The sequence below is a fragment of the Leguminivora glycinivorella genome, chromosome 4, assembly GCF_023078275.1.
Source record: "Leguminivora glycinivorella isolate SPB_JAAS2020 chromosome 4, LegGlyc_1.1, whole genome shotgun sequence".
NCBI classification, from domain to species: Eukaryota; Metazoa; Arthropoda; class Insecta; order Lepidoptera; family Tortricidae; genus Leguminivora; species Leguminivora glycinivorella.
The window spans coordinates 24,208,338-24,228,654 of NC_062974.1; the positions used below are offsets into that span (position 1 = coordinate 24,208,338).

General features: G+C 40.8%; 1 protein-coding gene across 4 annotated transcripts in view; it reads left to right on the forward strand.

Annotated features, from left to right (window-relative positions):
* The window catches only part of LOC125225854 (solute carrier organic anion transporter family member 74D-like), a 68,804-nt gene that overhangs the window by 16,095 nt on the left and 32,392 nt on the right, over nucleotides 1-20,317 (forward strand). For 2 of the 4 annotated variants that reach the window (XM_048129728.1, XM_048129725.1), the window contains exon 2: nucleotides 16,949-17,676. In XM_048129728.1, the coding sequence (XP_047985685.1) occupies nucleotides 17,019-17,676 (658 nt within the window). In that variant the 5' untranslated portion in view covers nucleotides 16,949-17,018. Of the gene's footprint in view, nucleotides 1-16,145; nucleotides 16,253-16,712; nucleotides 16,850-16,948; nucleotides 17,677-20,317 lie in introns of those variants that run through there. The other 2 variants (XM_048129727.1, XM_048129724.1) reach the window with 2 other exon arrangements.

The following is a 20,317-nucleotide window of genomic DNA, read 5'->3' on the forward strand; positions in this document are numbered from 1 at the left end:
ATCGAAAAGTTGGCTTTGCCATAAATTTTTGTATCAGTTAAATCTTCAGCCAATTTATCAGGGTTAAACAACCATCAATCAACGTACCAAGTAGCAAATTTTTTAAAAGTTTGAGTGTTAGATCATTTTTGTTGAAGGCCAGTTGGAAAGCGTAGTGTTATATACGTGGCCATTAGGGCTTGCAATATCGGACGATTTTCAATTCCGGAACTGGTTTTCGAGATTGGACTTCAATTCCGGAATTCCGGAACTAGTTCCGGAATTGAAAAATTTTTTTTGGTTTGGTTTTCTGGTGGGTTTTTGATGAAATAATACAATTTTAAATCGAAATTTATTATAAATCGACGTTTAAGACAATAACTCCGTACCTGAAAGGCATATAACACTGAAATTTTCATTTTAGTAATTTTACAGGAAAGCCCATTTTGTGTCAAAATCGGTCTTGCAAGGTATTTCGAACTACAGTTAACGATACAAACGAGGTTTTAGTGCCAGTTTTCTGATAGTGGTCAACATAAAAGTTATTTTTTTATCCATTGACCATCGAAATAATATAAAAGTAATAATTTACAAGACTGGCATAACGTCTTGTTCACATAACTGTAATAAAAGAAATATTGAATTACCTTTATCAGACTCGAGTAGGGACAAAAGATATCCAAGCTAGCCCAAAAACAGATTTTATGATTTATTCCTAGGTACCTACATGTACACACTTTTGGACCCGGGTATGTCCTTAAACTACGACCAAACCAGCGGTGGTAGGTCCCGCAAGGGGCTGCCTGGTATGCTACCACCCTCCCGCCGGAGTCAGGCGCCAAGTAGCCTAGCTGCGTTCCGTCTGTGCGCGGGAGTACCAGAGCCTTTGGGGGTTGATTGGTTGTCAGTCGTGTTGCTTAATGCCGGTCTTTGGATCCTTGAGTGACGTCGGGCCGAGTAGCTCACGTTGGAGGGTAGCGGGATCCGAGGCACGGTCTTGCCGGTGGCCGACCGCAGGAAGTTGGGGGCCCAATCGTACGACAGCCACGTGCGAGAGGCTGCCCCGTCACCTAGCGAAAAATCCTGGAATAGCTCCACCGTGCCAGTTGGCGACTGGACGGGAGGACCCGGTGGGCTATTTCAGGGGGGCTCGGGCGTCCCCGCAGTCTCCAAGTGAGCTCCTCACTGTCCGGATTAACTCAAGTGATCCAATTGGTAAACGCAACACCTCGACAGCCATTTTTCTCCCAACCCACACTAAAAAAAAAAAAAAAAAAAATGAAAGTTTTCAAAAAGAATAGGTTCAAACACCGGCGGCACTTCCTCCCTTTGAAAGTGCACCTCACTAACATCAGGGGGTTGCACTCAAATATCGACCCGGTCCACCACCATCTTGAAACCGAGAAGCCGCACCTTTTCTTTTTGACGGAGACGCAAATAAAAACCCTGGCTGACGCGACATACCTCAACTACCCAGGCTACTCACTTGAACATAAGTTTAGAGTACATGCTGGGGTCTGTGTGTATGTCCGCGACGACATTTGCTGCAAGCGTCTCCGTTGCTTTGAGGTTTCCGGGTTTTCCACTTTGTGGATTATGGTTGACACAGGCTCAGAGAAAGCTCTGTATGCCTGTGTTTACCGATCGCACAGCGGAAACCAGGAGACAACCAGGCTCTTTGATCACCTTACTGAGATGGCAGATAAAGCCCAACAACGGTACCCTACAGCTCAACTCGTATTTCTCGGGGACTTTAACGCCCACCACGAGGAGTGGCTGTTCCCGTACGAGAAAACTTGCCACGCTGGAAGGGAAGCGCGTAAATTTGCTGTGTCGCTAAACCTTACCCAGCTAATAAATGTTGCGACGCGGGTACCGGATGTTCCTGGTCATACACCCAATTGCCTTGACCTTCTGCTGACAACTGATCCGGACAGGCACTCGGTTTCGGTCTCCGCTCCGCTGGGATCTTCCGACCACTGTCTGGTGAAATCCGTGTCGATCCACTCTCCTCCTGATCTTTGCCCTAGGGGCACGAGGAGGGTATGGCGATACGAGTCAGCAGACTGGGATGAGATGCGGCATTTCTATGCGTCTTTCCCCTGGCAGCAGGTCTGTTTTTCCTCGGGTGACCCCTCGTGTTCTGCTGAGGCTGTTGCGGATGTGATTCGGCAGGGAATGGAATATTTTATTCCATTCTCCGACCTATCGCTCGATCAGAGGGCCCAGGCATGGTACAGTTCGGATTGTGCTCGGGCGGTGGCCCTTAAGCAGTCTGCATACCAGGCTTGGGTACTAGCCCGCGACTCAAAAGCTGGAGCACAGAGGGTGCGCGCGAGGAAGAAAGCTTTTAACTCTGCTGCCAAGTCCTGCAAACGGGTGCTTCGAAAGGCTCGATTCGACCACGTCAGTCGTATAGGGGCCAAGCTCGCCTCCTACCCTCCCGGTAGTAAGCGGTTCTGGTCCCTGTCGAAAGCGGTCGAATCCAACTTCTGCCGTCCCACACTGCCACCTCTGCAGAAACCGGATGGTACGCTGGCCCACTCCGCGGCGGAGAAAGCAAACTTGTTTGCTTCTCTGTTTGCGAGCAATTCACGTCTATATGCAGGCTCAAAACTCCCACCTACGCTACCTCAGTGCAGCTCCTCTATGCAAGGAATTGCTATCCGGCAAAATGAGGTACGCCGAGCTCTGCAGACTCTTGACGTGAATAAGGCTAATGGTCCAGACGGTATACCTGCACGTGTTCTAAAACAGTGTGCGCCTGAGTTGTCTCCTGTACTGACACGCCTGTACCGCCTCTCTCTCCAAACAAGAGTGGTTCCGAAATCCTGGAAGCTTGCAAACGTGCAGCCAGTACCCAAGAAGGGTAGTCGTGCTGATCCCTGCAATTACCGACCAATCGCCATTACCTCCATGCTCTGTAAAGTCATGGAAAGGGTACTTAACGGCAAGTTGCTGACTTACCTCGAGACAAACGATCTGCTCAGTGACCGTCAATATGGCTTTCGCCGGGGTCGGTCTACTGGAGATCTCCTAGCGTATGTCACGCACCGCTGTGGCGAAGCCATCGAGAGGAACGGTGAAGCGCTTGCTGTTTCACTGGACATCTCGAAGGCCTTTGACAGGGTTTGGCACGCAAGTCTCCTTAGCAAGCTTCCTGCATACGGCATCCCTGCTGACCTTTGCAGTTGGCTATCTGACTTCCTGAGTGAACGGTCGATCAGAGTGGTCATTGATGGCTGCTCTTCGGACCTCATGGCCATTGACGCCGGTGTTCCTCAGGGGTCTGTTCTCTCCGCAACCCTTTTCCTGCTTCACATAAACGACATGCTGCAACCCAGCATTGTCGGCTATGCAGACGACAGTACGGTTGTTGAGAGATATTTAGCTGGTGCAGGGGACAGCAGGGACGACATACATTCACAGAGAGAGGCCATGGTTGAGCGAGCGAACTTGACCCTTAGTCGCGTTTCCCAGTGGGGGGACGACAATCTGGTCAAGTTCAATGCCACCAAAACGCAGGCGTGTCTGTTTTCGGCAAAACGGAGTCCGTTCGATCTGACTCCTACTTTCCGGGGTGCATCTGTACCTATTACCGACAGCCTAGAACTCCTCGGTGTGGAGTTGAGTTCAGTCCTCAACTTTGGCACCTTCATTGAGTCTAAAGCACAAACTGCGGCCAGAAAGCTGGGCATCCTAAATAAGGTGAAGCGATACTTCACACCTGGACAGCTTCTAACACTCTATAAAGCTCAAGTCCGATCCTGTATGGAGTATTGCAGCCACCTGTGGGACGGCTCAGCCAAATACCAACTCGCTGCTTTGGACTCAGTGGAGCGCAGAGCCAGGAGGATGATTGGCGACAAGAAGCTAACGGCCAAGCTACAGTCTTTGGCCCATCGGCGGAAAGTCGCTAGTCTGTCGGTGTTTTACAGGTTGCACTTCGGGGAGTGTGCTCAAGAGCTACACGAGCTTATTCCACCGTCCCCATTCTACCATCGGACTCTTAGACGCACGGCAGGTCTCCATCCTTACTTGGTGGATATTCCACGAAGTCGCACGAAGCGCTTTGCTCCTTCTTTTCTTATGCGCACTGCCAAGGAGTGGAATTCCTTGCCGGCGGCTATATTTCCGAGCTCATATAACCCGGCAACCTTCAAATCAAGAGTGAACAGGCATCTTCTGGGCGAGCTCACTCCATCGTAGGCCACGTCTTTGCCTTTGACTAGTCTGTGGTCAAGAGTAAGCCCATTTATAATAAAAAAAAAAAAAAAAAAAAAACTAGCCCTGGATGCAACCTTTTGGTCATAAAATAGGCACTACCTGAATCCGAGCAGTGTCTAACTATTGAATTTACATATCTTTTATAGACGCGGTGGTAGTTTTGTAAAATAACCAGGCTGATATTACACGTTTTCGTCCAAAAATATATCTTTTTTCAATTCCGGAATTTTCGAGATTATGTGTTTCAATTCCGGAACTGTAATATCGGAAAAATTGTCCGAAATTCCGGAATTTCGAGATTCCGGAATTCCGGAATGCAAGCCCTAGTGGCCATGGCCTTGATCTTGTCGCTGACGATCCACTGCCAAAGCCAAAAGCTCGCGCTGAAATTGAAAGAGAAATTGGTGTCATCGCAGAATTCGCCCAGCGTCGACCGTGCGCCCGAAGTAAAAGTGTTCCAAAAATGTACGCGAAATTACATTGCGTTTTCGCCTTAACCAGGTTATGGATGTGGGTCGAGTAACAGCTATCTGTTAGAGTTGATACTTTTTTTGTTCTGACATCCGGCTTTGTGAAGCGGAGTTCAGGGTCACTGAAATTTGGTTTCTGAGCGCTAGGTACGTTTGTCACGTGTATCTTTGAAGCTCTTGGTGTATTTAGGTTATCTAGCGCAACCTCTCTTTGATGCTACCTATCATGTAACAAACAAGACGGTTATTTTCTTCATTACTTTTATCATATTTTTATATTTTCTTATCGGACATTAAATTATGTTGGTATGTGTGACTCGTGTAAGCTAACTCGATAGCTTTACCATTGACCCTGCTAGTGAAATGTCTGCTCGAGGACTCGTCGACCCCCGATAACCTTTACCGTCGTGGCAATGGAAAGTATATGAAATTATGCTTTGAGCGGATAACCTCTGACAATAAGAGAGTTAACATAGTTATTCATATTAATTAAGAAAAATAACTTATTGCCTTTGAAGCCTGTCAATGTCAAATTGGTCATTGTAAGAAAAGTATTGTTCATTTCATATTTAGAATCAAACCGTTATGTAGGTCCACTCTTTAGAACAATATCCTTGACACTAAAGATCTCGACTACATAAGTAGGTTATAGTTGGAATTGAAATTACGGTTACGGAGAAATTGAACCGTAGGCACCTACTGTTATCGACTTGATACAATCGACATTGAATCATAATAGAAGGACAATAGTTGTATCACGCACACTATCTTTAATATTGTCATCAAGATAAGTGTCTTTCTTCTACATTTGTTCAGCGCCCTTTGCATATCTATCACGTTTTTAGACTACTTCTTGTTTTGCGATACTGCTTGTTTTTGCTTTTATTCCCACACGTTTGTGTGAAAAGTAGTCTTATGATATAGTTTTGTAGGTGCAGCATTGTTATTAGTATGAAACTTCTTGAGAACAATACACGCTGCAGGTCAGAAACACGCGAATGCCATTATTTATTATAATTAATTCATTAGCTCAGCGTATACATTTCGAAAGTTAAAGAATAAGTTCGAAAGATTTATAATGTTAATTTCTCTTCGTTATATCGAAAATTGCAAACGGGTTATTTTATTTATCTTGTCGTCAAGCGTCACGTCACGGCATATGGTGTGTTTATGATTTTGACTCATTAAGGTTTAAGAAAGCTTGCTACCAAGAATATGAACGTATACAAATTAATGCATTTAATTAAAGGATGTCCCACAATACTCATTTACGCAAGTTTATATGCTTGTCTCCCGCTTGTCTCTTTTCCCTTGATTGACCCCGCCTGCTTCATTTCACTCTCCCTTTTGTTTCCTTCTCAAGTCATACCTCATACACCGACTTCAGTGTTGCGTATGTCTAATTTACTGATGCTGAATATACTACTATCTGGTAAGGTAAACTGTTTTCATTTACATTTACTAGCTTATACGTTTGCAATAGACGTAGACTTACCTTTTTATTTTTTATTCCTTCTCTATTACCTACATCAAATGCCAAAACAAAGCCTCAAATAAATTGTGTCCGTATTTAGAAGAAGTTTGAGAGTTAGTTCATTGGTTCGTCTGATTGGAGTGTCGGTATGTTTTTTAGTGCCCGAGTAGGTATTGTCTGGCTTGATATTTTAAGGCTTGATTGTCTTGCCTGCCGCCTATAAAATTTAGTTGCTTTTTCCTCAAATTTGTTCTACGACACTATACCGTGTGATGCGATAAAAGCTTAAACTCAGTATTTTCGAAAAGTTGCTTACCTGTAAAACTCAAGCACAAGTTTCAGTTTTCTTTCCAGTTGAAAGCCTTCTGTTTGGGTTTCATTCTGTTGGTTGTTTTGTGGCGAGTACGTCGGACGGAAGTGGCCGGCGAGTTGTTTGCGAAGGACGGGACCTTATTTGTGGAGCTTAGTGCACCGAGTGCAGCCTGAGTTGCACACGCATCGTGACTCGTAAACATTAAACATTCATTTTTATACTTTATCGTCTTCGTACATGTTTACTGCAATCGAAAGATGAAGTGTTGAAATATTAATCTCTTCATGTATCTTTTAAAAATTTCATCGGTGGCACTTTTTGAAGTTTGATAAACGTCAGAGAGTTATCTGATTATAAAAAAGAGTTATATTGGCGTTTACTAGAGCTTGTTACTATGTTGTAATTCTAATTCCGATAACAAGTATGAGCAAAAAGCTCGCAATAAAACGGTTAAACCTTCTCAAACTCTTTTCTATTAACATTAGCATTTAATAACGATTGCAGTACAAGATTTTTAAGCATGTAATAAAATCCTTTAAATACGAGACACATATTTTCCTCACCTACACTTGTTTCAAGCTAATATGTTCTAGAATTATGTCGAAAACTTACTAGCTTGTTTTTATGTTTCCTGTTTAGCGATTTAATTAATGTGTCTGTGATTTCAATTTCGTGCGAGGGCCCCATTTATGTGTATATCTGTATTGACGATTCATTGTTTTTATCTGTTTTGATTGAGGCTTTGAGGCATATTTATTCAAGTGATTTTTCTGATTCTTCTTTGGTAATTTCTAAATAAATTCGACTGATCTACTTTATGAGGTTTGTTTAGCTTTGACGTTAGCACTTTGTATGCCTGTCTTTACATTCTACAACTGCATCAGGTCAGGTGCGATTTATGTAAACATAGGTAGGTAGGCTGTAAATATAGGTACTTACCTATCGATGTTAACAAAATTGTACTAAAGCATTTCATAAAGTTTGATACAATATACCATAATATTGTCTTAGGTTACCGCGATAATTACTCATGAAATAAAATATGGAAACGGATAATCCGACGGTCCGTTTCCATAGTTTTATTACAAAATACCATACTTATAGTGCTTTTGAAGACTCTTATTGGACTTTTTATATAGTCGTTACTTTTCTCGCTTAGCGTCATAATACATCTGCAAAATAAAATGCACTAAATTTAATGCTCTACTTCACATACTGCTGCTAAATATGGCGGAGGCCCTAATGGGATCAGTGCTGCCGAAAATCACGTTTTAATGAAGGTGCGTCGTCATCCAAGGACAACACAAAACTTAGTCATACACTGCTGGGTCTTGGATTTTTGCAAGAAATCTTCCTTGCGTGTGTGCGTTACTTTACTAGGGTAGAAGAGATGTAGATATCACATGTGTATAGTTTTCTGTAGTAGTTTGTTGGATGCGTCCACGTTACGTTTAATGTGTTTAAGAACAATGTGCCATAAAACATGTTTAATCTTTTGTGTCTTACAAAATTTGGCAAGGCATCCTTTTTAAAACGATTACAAAATGTGACCAACAAACAACACGAGTTCTTTATATGCAAAACAGTTGTATCAAATTGGCAGATGCCTGCTGTGCTGTGGCGAAATTTTTACTGTCACGGTCTAATATTTTATGCTGAATCATCTTATATTAGTAATGTTTTCACATGACATTTATTCTTCATGTACTCGATTCGTACTGACGGTCTTAAAATATGGTCATCGCATGGTTTGACTTAATTAACTTTAGAAGAATTGTGTACAGATACACACATGTTCACGTAACATTTTCCTCAGCTATTCTTTTCTTGTTTGTTATTTCTCTGTAATCTCTATATTCCTCATCTAATATATTTTGTTGTTTTGCCTCCACTAAGTACTCTGCGTTCTTGAATTTTTTCCTCATTATCACCTTAACAGTTACAGTAAATGTTTCAGAATCGTCTTTACCTTCAAGTTCATGACGTTTCATCATTGCTCTCTCGTTAAATGGTTACAGGGTGTTCTCCATTTACACGTTCCACTTCGTCCAATAAGCGGAGGTGACCGATGTCAAATTGGTGGTACTAGAGTACTGATTCGTTGACAACGACCTTGGCCGACGCGAGTTTTCAAACCGTGTCTATTAAACTATATTTGTGACGTAACTGAGTAAACCGCACCGGTCTGCCTGGAGACAGGTTTTATGATTTGTAGCGCGGAAATTCAGGGGAACCCTTTACTGTTTAACTAGTAGACATTATGTTGTAATTTGTAATGGTGACGGTTAATAGGTATACTTATTATAAACTATACGTTTTTTTCGTTTTACTATTTCTTTTTAATGAATTACAACCTAATTAAAAAAAAAAACAGAGTTTCCCAACATGATTAATGGGTTTTGGTTCCATTTTTACCAAAAACATAATAATTGACTGATTGATTTGCGTATAAAGTGAAAGAATGTGTTGTTTCTAAGTGCATATACTCGTAGCATTCGTTAATAAACAATACTACAAACGCAACCACTACATAGACCACAAATCACGGGTCCAAATCAATTTCCAGCTAGATATTGCTTCTCTTCACTATAGTTATCTGGTCACAAATTGGTTACATCTGTGTTGTAACACTCAGCGGCTTATTATGCCCAGCGGATTGTATCCTAGTTACACCTATTATTATTCTAGACTCTCGACTGCTACCTGCGCCTGCGGCTTTGGCACGGCTCGACGCATGAGATCAACAATGTCAAGGATCTATTGCGCAACTCCACCGGACATCACTCTACTATGAATAGACGAATCTATACTGGACCATTAATATTCATGTTCATAAACGAAGGTGACCATGTACATTTGGAAATACCACATAACTTTTTGTTTCAATGATCTGATCCGTCCTTTGAATAAATTAAAATTATCCACTGTCTATGGCGTGGCTTCTACGTTTGTAATTAATGTTAATTGTATAAGTAAAAGTTAGCATGTAATTACCAAAGTAAAGACAATACCGTCATTGTCAACACTGTTGTAAATTACAGGTTATTAGTCATTTTTAATAACCTTCAGCAGTTGTAAAGTTTTTGTCACAATTAGGGACAGATTCAGACAGACTGAAAACCGACTGAATTTGTATTGCAACTGCAACTATATCTGTCCGGTTCCTGTATGAATTGCCTTCGGGTTGCAATTGTTCTGTACCTACAACATATAGGTTCCTATTCCTACCGGTTTAAATATCTGATAATTAGCAATCGCTACGTTAGAAAGAATAAATGAATTGTACTCATTAACGATATTCCGATAATACATTTCAAGAAATTCCTTAAAAAAATTCACACCAAGACTTAAGAGTCGGAGAAAGGCAAGGACATTAAATGTAATGTTAGGGTTAAAAAAGTTCATGTTATAATGTCCTTACATTTGCAGTCGTCAATATTAAAGACGTTTAATTTTCCCGGGAACAGCAGTAAGTCTGGCGCGTCTCGCCGCGGGGTCCCGTCGCCAATGTTTTATGCAGACACATGCACCTTCTCGGAAGATTTGTTTGACACCACCGCCTTTTTGCCTGAATTATTGCGGTTAATCAGACTTTTGTTTTAATTTTGTGTTCTCTTCGGTTCATTATGGATTTATTTTATCGACCATCATTTATTTTTATAACTCCTTTAGCTTTGCTGTTTGCTTTATGGTCTCTGTGTTTAGTAGGTGTGTATTTACATTTTGTTTTTGTTTACGCGGCAGAGTTTCTTTTTATACTTTTCTTGTTTGTGTATTTAAAATAAGTTCTTGATATGGGTATTCAAGTTGGAATTACTCTTTAATTTAACAATTCTCATGGCCGTGATTGTTAAGATTACAGTTTATTCAGTAGTCAGTATAATTGACGTATGTTTTACAATCATACCTCTGCGATCACCTGCATATTTTTGTCTGTGTCAACAAACATAATTACTATTCAAATCAGTGTGATCTGGCCAGGGTTTTGCATAAATGCCTGTTTTATCAATTCGGATAAATCATTTGTACATGGTTCCCAGCTGCTGTTGGAAATTAATCTTCGAAATAAGTTTAATTTGATTTGCAAATATATTTACTAAAGGTATTTAGATGCCAGGTGTCCGTTCAAAACATACCTCTACTTGGCTCAATAATTAACCAATATAATGATTATTTATTAGTTTCTTAGTTAAAGTATCTTAATTTTGAAGTGGATTGCATAAATGGTTATTTTGTTTTAATTTTCAACTAAGTACCTACCTACTTAATATTAAACCTAAGTAACCATTATTACTATTTACTACCAGTTGTAGTTTTAGAATAATTTAATTTGATCGATCCTTGCTTGTGAGGGCATCAAGTTTTTCTGCCCTTTTGGCCGAACCACAAGCGATTCTTTATCCAGATGTACATCCCACTCGGCATTGTATTGCACTTTATTGCATTTATTCCGATAATTATGCATTCGTTCACCGCAGCACGTACTCTATGCCTAGTGTTTTGCCAGTTTTGTAAAGACATTCAAAAATAGATCTTAAGGTTTTCGAGTTTGAGTAATTTAAATGCTATTTGAGTATACAAGAATTATCGATAATCGCGTATACAGCTATGGCTTTAAGGGCCCTTTCAGCTGTTGCTTCGTATGTGGTCAATTAACATGACTGGATCTACTCCCGCGCAGTGGAATCCGCAGCCTCCGAGCCGTTTTAAATGCTAATCGATTCTTAATTAAAACATCGAATCGATACATGCGATGCTAACAATATTCATAACGATAATAATCTGTGTTTATTGCCGACTCGTAAGGCATAGTTTACGTAGAGCATGTTGGTAGCAGCTATGAGCTTATCATAGCTGTTAATATTGTCAAGGCAGCTTTGTTCCGCTTAAGGAAAATTTACTTCGTGACCTAGTATGATATAACATTTCATTTTCTGTTGCGACAGTTGTTTGCACATATTTCTTTTTAAGTAATATTATTTGTAAAGAGAATATTTGTATACAACATAAAATTAGCTTTCGTCACAAATTATATGACGAATACCAAAATAATCTGAACTACTTAATATTTCTTCACTTAACCGAACAGTATCTGAATACTGAAGAATGAACACGTGTTTTCAGACCCTCTGCCGTTAAAACAGCTGGCGAATTGGTTCAAATATATAATAAACCACCAGATTATCTCACGGTTCAGTTATATAACCTGATGTGACGTAAGCGAACGATTATCTATTTACTTAAGGACCTGTTCTAGAATCCGGTCCTAGGCACTCGAGTCCCAGACTTTATACGGCTGACGATTGGTATTTGTTTAATTTTCATATGTATCTAACATTTGTGATTAGCTCCTGGTGTAAAGACTTAACTCCGTTCCATGTACAATTGACTTTGACGTTTTCTGATAATATTTTCATAATGTGTTCCAATTTCCAATCAGTCTTTATTGTCAATCGTAAAATACATGATTACTTTTAGCTTTTAAAGGTATATGCATCTACCTTTACTTGTAGATATCGTTCTGGGAATGATGGTATAACAGTTTCATGAATTGTGATAAACCTAGAGAAAATGATAACTCCCTTGTTCAAAACACAAAAAAATATTGTTAGCAGGTAACACATTGTTTTTCCATATTATGTATTATAATAGATCTCGAATATCTATTCGAAATACTTTTATGAGATCTTGACTAAGATAGGCTATTGTCAATAAACATGGCAAAGTTGCCTTTCTTTCCGTGAACCTATCGATCTAGCTATTGTTTGGCAATGACCTTCAAACTACTGTTTTCGTTTGAATTGGACTTTGTCATGAGAACTAGTTAGGTCATATACATTAAATGTCACGTCAACATCATTTAATTCGGTTCAAAGTTCCACGCTTGTAAACAGTGAGCATTATTATGACTAAATAACTTTAACGACTTTTATATGTATATCTATTAATAAACCTATTCCTATCTATTAATATCTATTAATTTGACTGTGTGGTGACGGGTTAAGAATTTCACCACCCCCTTTCTTCCCGTGGGTGTCGTAGAAGGCGACTATGGGATATGGGTTAAATTGTGGCGTAGGCGAGAGGCTGGCAACCTGTCACTGCAATGTCACAGTTTCGTTTTCTTTCAACCCCTTATATGCCAAGAGTGGCACTGAAGCTTAAGTAGTTTCATGTGCTCTGCCTACCCCTTTATGGGATACAGGCGTGATCGTATGTATGTATCTATTAATAACATGTTGCATCTTATTACATTTAACAGCTTAATACTGTTTACTTTTTAAATGCTAAAGATAATATATCTTTATTACGGATTTAAATTATGTGTTTGTTTTGTTCATCTATCTCCACATACCTACTTAAATTATGATGATTGGATATGAACACATATTTTTATAACGAGCTGTTTTATGCATATAGTTGGGTCTTCAATGTCTTCATTGCAACAGGTGTCATATAATTACAAGGTTGAATTTAGATCGAAGTGTCTTAAAATACAAAACATATTCATCTTCTTTTAAATCACATAGATCAGATACAATACATACTTCAACATCATACGATCGCAGCGATGTTACATCTTTTTGTACCATAAATAGAACACGAGGACCAAATTACCGTGCACAGAAAACCTTGGATATGACGAGAATGGTAAAAAAGATGTCTGTCTATTTTTGGTGTGTCGTAGAACATTCTGCTGTAGCAAAATGATCTTTAGATTCAGGAGAGTAACAACATAAACGCGTTAACACTGTCAACTCGTGAAATAAATCGAGTGTCTTTTAACACCGACTTGATCAGAAACAAATTGGCAGTTCAATGTCCGTGGTGAAATTTATGTGATGTTATGAACGGCATTAAATTTTATCCCAGAAACATCTTAAGGGAACATCGATTTTAAGCTTGAGGTGCTAGGTGATCACAGGACCCTGTTTTCTTAAACTCTCTACGACACCTTGACACCTAATCCTACATCTTATATAGACATGACGGATGTCTCCCATCGGGCGCAACGCTTACTGTGTTGCCTTGCTCTAGTTTTCTTTTTACACTTATGTGCTCCCTTAAATGTGATCATCTAAAAAAAGTATTCTTTCGTGTTCGAGAGTGCTGCTTAGTGGTACGAGTAGGACATGTACAGGGTTGATTTTTTTGTTTGCTCTATGGTTTGTTATAACTCGGTTCTGAAACTTCTGAATGTTAATTTCTTGACTTAGTTACGCCATGTAGGTGACATTGGCTCGTGTTTTCTTTGGCTCTTGAAATATTTTTATTTGTAGGCCGGCCGTCTATTCCTTTAAATATTTCTATTTCTAACCTAATGTAAATATCAATTTGTTACAAAAGACGATTTATAGTAAATGTACTATCGACTTAGCGTTTCTTCGCTTTCTAGTTTAGTTTCAAAATTTATAGATGTGAAAATTGCGGAAAATGTCCAAAAAAAAGATAGATATTTTCAGAAAAAATACGTATGTCAACATTGTTATCTTCATAGTATGTTAAAAAAAAATCGCAACTATGAAATGTTCCCAGCGTCACGTAATTCAGTAGTTCTAATCATCTTTTTTCAAAAACTGATTCACGTGTTTTCATACCAGCAGCGGCTGATGGTCCATACAAGCCGATTCCCACCGGCTTGCCTAAAATTGATTACTAGTACCTAATGTTTACGTAAGTTTCTTTTTGCTCAGTGTTGCCTAGCAGAAATTTTCACCAGCCGCCACTGTTTCATACATCAACGTTTCATGTGTTTCTGAGTGCTAGCTGGCTTTAGAAATGTGTCCTAGCTGTACTTACTTTGGCAAACCCACTTTGTTGCCTTGCCAGTATGGTCACGGAGAGACTTGTGAACTTTGCGACTTTGACTTTAGACTTTTTTGGACTTTGTGAGCTAGCTTTCGGAATTTTCGTTTGATACTGTTAAAAACTGAAAAGCTTAAAGCTCTTAAAGCTCTAAGTATTATTTCGTAACATTGTAACACAGCTATCATAAAAATGTTATCCATCACAGCTTTGGTTGCTTTTTCTGGAAGTGCCTTGATGTTTTTATTCATCTCTCGATCTCTCAAATATACTGATGTCCGTCGCGTTTGATATGAATTACAAAGCGTATGTATGAGTCTTTATGTATATTGTGTAACAGTATATTCCATGTATACAGAGTGAGGCGCATATTTTTAAACATCCATATTTAAGATAATCTTAGAATTTGGATTAGGTGGTTGTACTTCTACTTATTGTAATAATCATATTCTGTAATATGAAAACTAATATCTGCTATCCTATTTTATGTTAGTTATCTTGCATTGATAAGAGACACAAGCGTAATATTTTTTAATTGACGACATTTGTCCTTGATATTCCGCTTCCGAAATGGTGGGTCCTAGAGCATTTGACTTCCGACTTTGAATACAGATAGAACTCAGTGTTCAATTTTGGCATGTACCAATGAGTTTGTCGCAACTTGTGTACCTATTTAAAATAAATAAATCGTTTAAAATTTAAATACTTATTATTAGATATTGAAATATGACTATCCTTTTGGTAAGGGAAAACATCGCTAACCTCCTTACTACTGCAAAAACAATCGCTATAGTTTATGTTGTGTTGTGTACTCCTTAACGCATTGGGCGGTGCAGGAATACCTATCTAATCCTTTTCATACATGAGAAGAGACCGGTAACATTCCCTGCCTCATAAAGTAACCGAGTTGTTAATTCCGACCCGATGGAATTGCTTACCATGTATATCGTGCTGTTCGACTCTTCGAGACGTTTGACATGGGTTGACATTGATTGAAGTGGTCTTTTTTGGTAATTCCAAACTTTTGCAAGGCCTGTCCTTCCAGACGTTTTATTCATATCTACACGCTTATTTGAATATCTTTTTTATTGGTGTTCGAAAACAGTTTATTCAATTTATTCCGCTGGCGTGTCTATATAAAATTTATTGGGAGTGAATCGGTCAAGATTAAATAAACCGTCTTATTGTAGTTGGGTTAGTGGTCATGGACCATCGAAGATAAGTCTAGTGACCAGCTGTGCGCCTTCTCTCACTGACTTAAGTTCTAATTTTGACCAAACATGTTGGATAGTAATAATAGAGCCAGCTTTCATACATCGGTTGCAACATGGACGTGAGATCAATTTGCTGTGATGAGATCGAGATCGATTACGCCGAGGCTCGTATTATGTGCTCAGTCTTACTTTCTGACCGGTAAAATGAAAAGTTATTATATCCCATATACTATATAGGCAAGGCTAGATGTTATAGTATACATTCAAATCTTATTTTGCAGGAAAAGACCAAAACTCACAAAAATTTAATGTGAGTTTGTTTTGCTCAATGTACCTCTAGATTTTATAGTTTTGAGAACTAAAGAGGAATTCGGTTTATTTGGTAATTAGCTCCATGAGTGTCCACTGGCTCTTTGCTGTTATAATATGTATCGAGATGTGGCGGCAAACCCCGTTGAACGTTGTCATTGTCGCGATCGTGTCGCGCAGGTCATCTATGATAAATGTCTAGTCGCGGTGTAGTGGTAGCTGGTAGCGAGTAGCGATAGCGACAACCTGCCGCGCTGGTCGGCGTCCCGTTATCACTGCAGCGATAGCGCGCGATAATCCGCCATTGCACAACTTTTGTATCTCGCCGTGCAGTCGCCAATGCGCTTCATTAACTATCGCTCGTAAAAACACTCACGCCTCTGTAAAGATCGGTTTTTGTGATCTAGCTCTTAGACTCGCGCCAGTGCTTAACCGGGAGTCGCCGGTGGTCATCGGCCCGGTGAGTTTCGCAAGTCCTGTTATCTGTATGACTCGTTTCACATTAATATTCTACAGGAGCCGTTAATGCGAACCTAGCTCTACGATAGCTCGCCGTCAATGAAATTGTGATTCGGCGACAGTTAATTCACCTAGAGAACATCCGTAACATGACCCGATACGTGACGCACCGGACAAACAAAAAAACGCCCCTGTTTTTAAATCTACGTGTAAATTGTAAACCGATACGGGCTTAAAAAGCTGAGGGACAAAGACATTCCGTAGACGAGACGAGAGGGAATCTTCGGAGGGCGGCGCGCAGACGGCTTTCATCGTATGTAAATACGTGTCCCGCAAAAAACGTATGGACGACCAATAAAAACCCCGTGTGGGGAGCAGGGCCGGGCCGCGCGGGCGCACTCGCGGGCGCACTCTGCAGTTGCACTCGGCCGCGCCGACGCGCGCACGCAGCCTCCACCCTCGCCCTCTCTATGTGCATGCTCGCACCACTCACGATCCTAGTTCTTTTAGTATTCCGTTAACAACTACATCTTCGCGTGCGATCCGTTTCCGCTCCGCCGATCGCCTAGATTAAGGGTTGCGGGCCGGTGATTATGAAGTGAGTTAGCTCAACAAATTGGCGATAAGCGTGCCGCACTTAACCTACCTTAAGTACCTACTTACGTGCTCGTTCTGATATGTGCCTTTTTTGTCGCAGGGCGAACGCGGTCGCTCCAGTACCAGCGGGCGGGGAGGCGAGCCCCGCGGGCCCGCCGGCCGAGGACGCCATGAGGGGAGTCGAAGGGACACCAGAGGAACAGGAAAAATTAGCTACAGGAAACAACAATGGCTCCCTGGACTGCAAACTGCCGCCCCAGCAGGCCGTCCCTCGCTCCGCCTTCCATTCGACACGAGTCTTCATGCTGGTTTTCCTATCCGGCTGGGTGCTGCAGGGGATGTTCCTCACGTATTTTGTGAGCGTGACGACAACAGTTGAGAAACTTTTTAAGATCGAGTCGAAGACGACGGGGACGTTGCTGGCGGCGACGGAGATCGGTCAGATATGTACGGCGTTGTTTTTGACGTACCTGGCGGGGCGGGGGCACCGGCCGCGATGGATCGCGTGCATGATGCTGGTGCTGGCCGTGGGGGTAATCGGCTGCGTGCTGCCCCACATGAAATACGGGACGGAGCTGTTGGATGTGCACCTGGGCTCGCACAAAGGCGGGGCGGCTCCGATCTGTTCGGACGGGACGACGAACAACAGTTCTTGTGACGCGGCGCACGTGCAGAGCTCGGCGAACCGCGCCTCGATGACGGCGGTGGTGATCCCGTGGCTGTTCGTGTGCCTGCTGGTCGTGGGCGTGGGACAGACCGGCATCGCTACCCTGGGGATCCCCTACGTCGACGACAACGTCGGCAGCCGGCAGTCGCCACTCTACATGGGTAAGTGTTTATTTTGTTACTACTGAAATTTACACTTCAAGACATAAGAACAGAAAATGTGTTTGCATTAGGGATCTTTAAATCCATGGATTGCCCATTGGATCATTTTATTAACCCCCTTAGGCCTTCACTCGTGTAACTTGAGGAGTCTTAAAATCATTAAATTACCAAAGATCCGCAATGTCCGGTTCGCAATTGTTCGGGGTGGCAGAAAACCGAACAAATTAATTATTTTTTGAGATCTTCTGCGATTGCAAGAAGTTGTGACATTAAGCATTTAGAAAGTAAATTATCTTTAATTTTATTTCCAGTGGTTTTTACTCTTGATATATTTGGTCATGCTCAATTTCAGTGATTGGTGGTTTTCACAACCCACTTTCCTTTTTTGAAATAACTGGTTTCCTGGACTTTTTACAACACTGGACCTGGACTTTTAAGAAAAATATCTAGTATTTCCGCGTTTGATTCATATTAACCTTTTACCATGTACATGTACTGTACATACATACATATAAATGAACATTAAAGCAACAAGAAGAAGAAAACACTTGACTGCACCTCATAAAACGAAAAAATAAAAACATAATGCCTTTTGCAAATGCTTAGAGGCCCGGGTTCGCGGAAAACCTAATTATACATAATCATAATGCCTTGTTATCGTGCAGTAAAGTTTAAAAAAAACCGGCCAAGTGCGAGTCGGACTCGCGCACCGAGAGTTCCGTAATATGCAGCTTAAATGGTATGAATTTCAATTTAATACCTCTACGCGTTTATGAGGAAATGGGTAGTAAGGTTAAAATTATTAAAAAAAAATATATTATGTGATGTAACTAAAAATTTATGGTTTTCGTAATTTTTCCTTTATCTATGCTATAAGACGTTGCTTCGTACCAAATTTCAAGATTCTGAGTTCACGGGAAGCACCCTGTAGGTTTTGATTCCCTTGCAAGTGTCGAAAATTTGCGGCATAAACGGCTGTGTCTTTTGATTGCGTTGGCTTAGAAGTTTGATTTTTTCACAGCTTCAAGGGACAGTAGACCTGAGTAATTGATATAAATTTCAGCTTCATACCTCCACGCGTTCCTGAGAAAAAGGGTCTTGACAGACGGACGGACGGACAGACGGACAACAAAGTGATCCTATAAGGGTTCCGTTTTTTCCTTTTGAGGTACGGAACCCTAAAAAGGTCATGAAACAAATAATATGCAAAAGATATATAATAACACCTAAAGTGAGCCAATGCCTCCGAATCTCCATTATATGGTTGGTGCAATAAATAAAATCAATTCGCCCGCATCGCGATCATAAGATAGCGTCATAATGAATTGTTAACTGCAATTGAGATCCATTGGCGCTCGCACGAAAGCTCGGTGCGTTGCACTCGATGCAGGAATCGATTAAGATCGTTTGAATCGATTGTTGCCGATGAAAATCGCATAAAGGTGAATAAATCAGGCGCGCGCCGCCTACGCCGCCCGCCCTCCGAGTTGCGTAGGTAATTAGCCGGTGCGTAAAATGCGGCTTGTTGCCATTGTTCACAGTTTAAAGCTTCAATTTGTATAAATTAAATACACGTAAAAGATGAATTTTAGTGCTTGTGGATTGAGACGTTATTTTTTTAGAAACTAATAAATAATGTCAAAGCTGTATACTCGTATATTTTTTCCATTCAGTGTACCTACGATAAAGTGTATTCGATATTTTGGACTAGGTGTAGTTTCAAATAATTCTCTCTATTTAAAAGCTTTGTTGCTCATGCACAACTAAAATTAGTTGATATCATGCTAGATATTGCGCTGAAATATTTTGTATATTTGTTGTATTATAAACTATTAATTTCAAGTTTGAATTATGTCTTATATCTTCACACAAGAAAATATTGTTAATAACTCGTCGGGCTCGTCCCTCTTATTTTTTATTAGAAACACGAGTAAATGTGACTGTTAATAGACACCAGATAAAGGATAGCCACAAAAAACTATAACATCTTTTACAAAGATACATCTGTTTGTTTTGCTCATCGACATTACTTTTGTAGATCTTATTGGAATGTAATAAGAGAGAATGTTCTAAAGGTAGTTTAGTACTAGTAGCCCAGCCTGTTGTACATTTTTGTTGTGTCTGCGCAGAAACGGTCGCGCACGCGAGCTGTAAACCGATACGATTACGACTCGTAACTCGTGCAGCAGTAAATTTTTCTTGTATCGATTACTCTAGTTAAGAATCATTTTTTGAACAGCAATCTGAAGTTTAACCTTCTGTCCTAACTCTTCTGTAGTCTGAGCTGAGGTAAAAGTTTTTGAAATAATAGAATCGTTCACTCTTACGCCGCGTCTTGCGTGAGCGACGAACCCGCGACGGCGACGCGATGCGATGCGATACGACGAAATCAAACCTTCTATCTCTATGGACTTGTCTTAGGTGGGCGACGGAACGCGACGGCGATGCGACGCGACGAACTAGCGATGAACATGCGAATGTTAAGCGACGCGATGCGACGCGATGCGATCAAACCGCTGTGTTCATATGGGAGTGTCTTGCGTAAGCGACGGCCCGCGACGGCCCGCGACGGCGATGCGACGCGATGCGATGGCGATGGGCGCGCGATCAAGCTATTTGATTTTTAGAAGCAAATTCAATA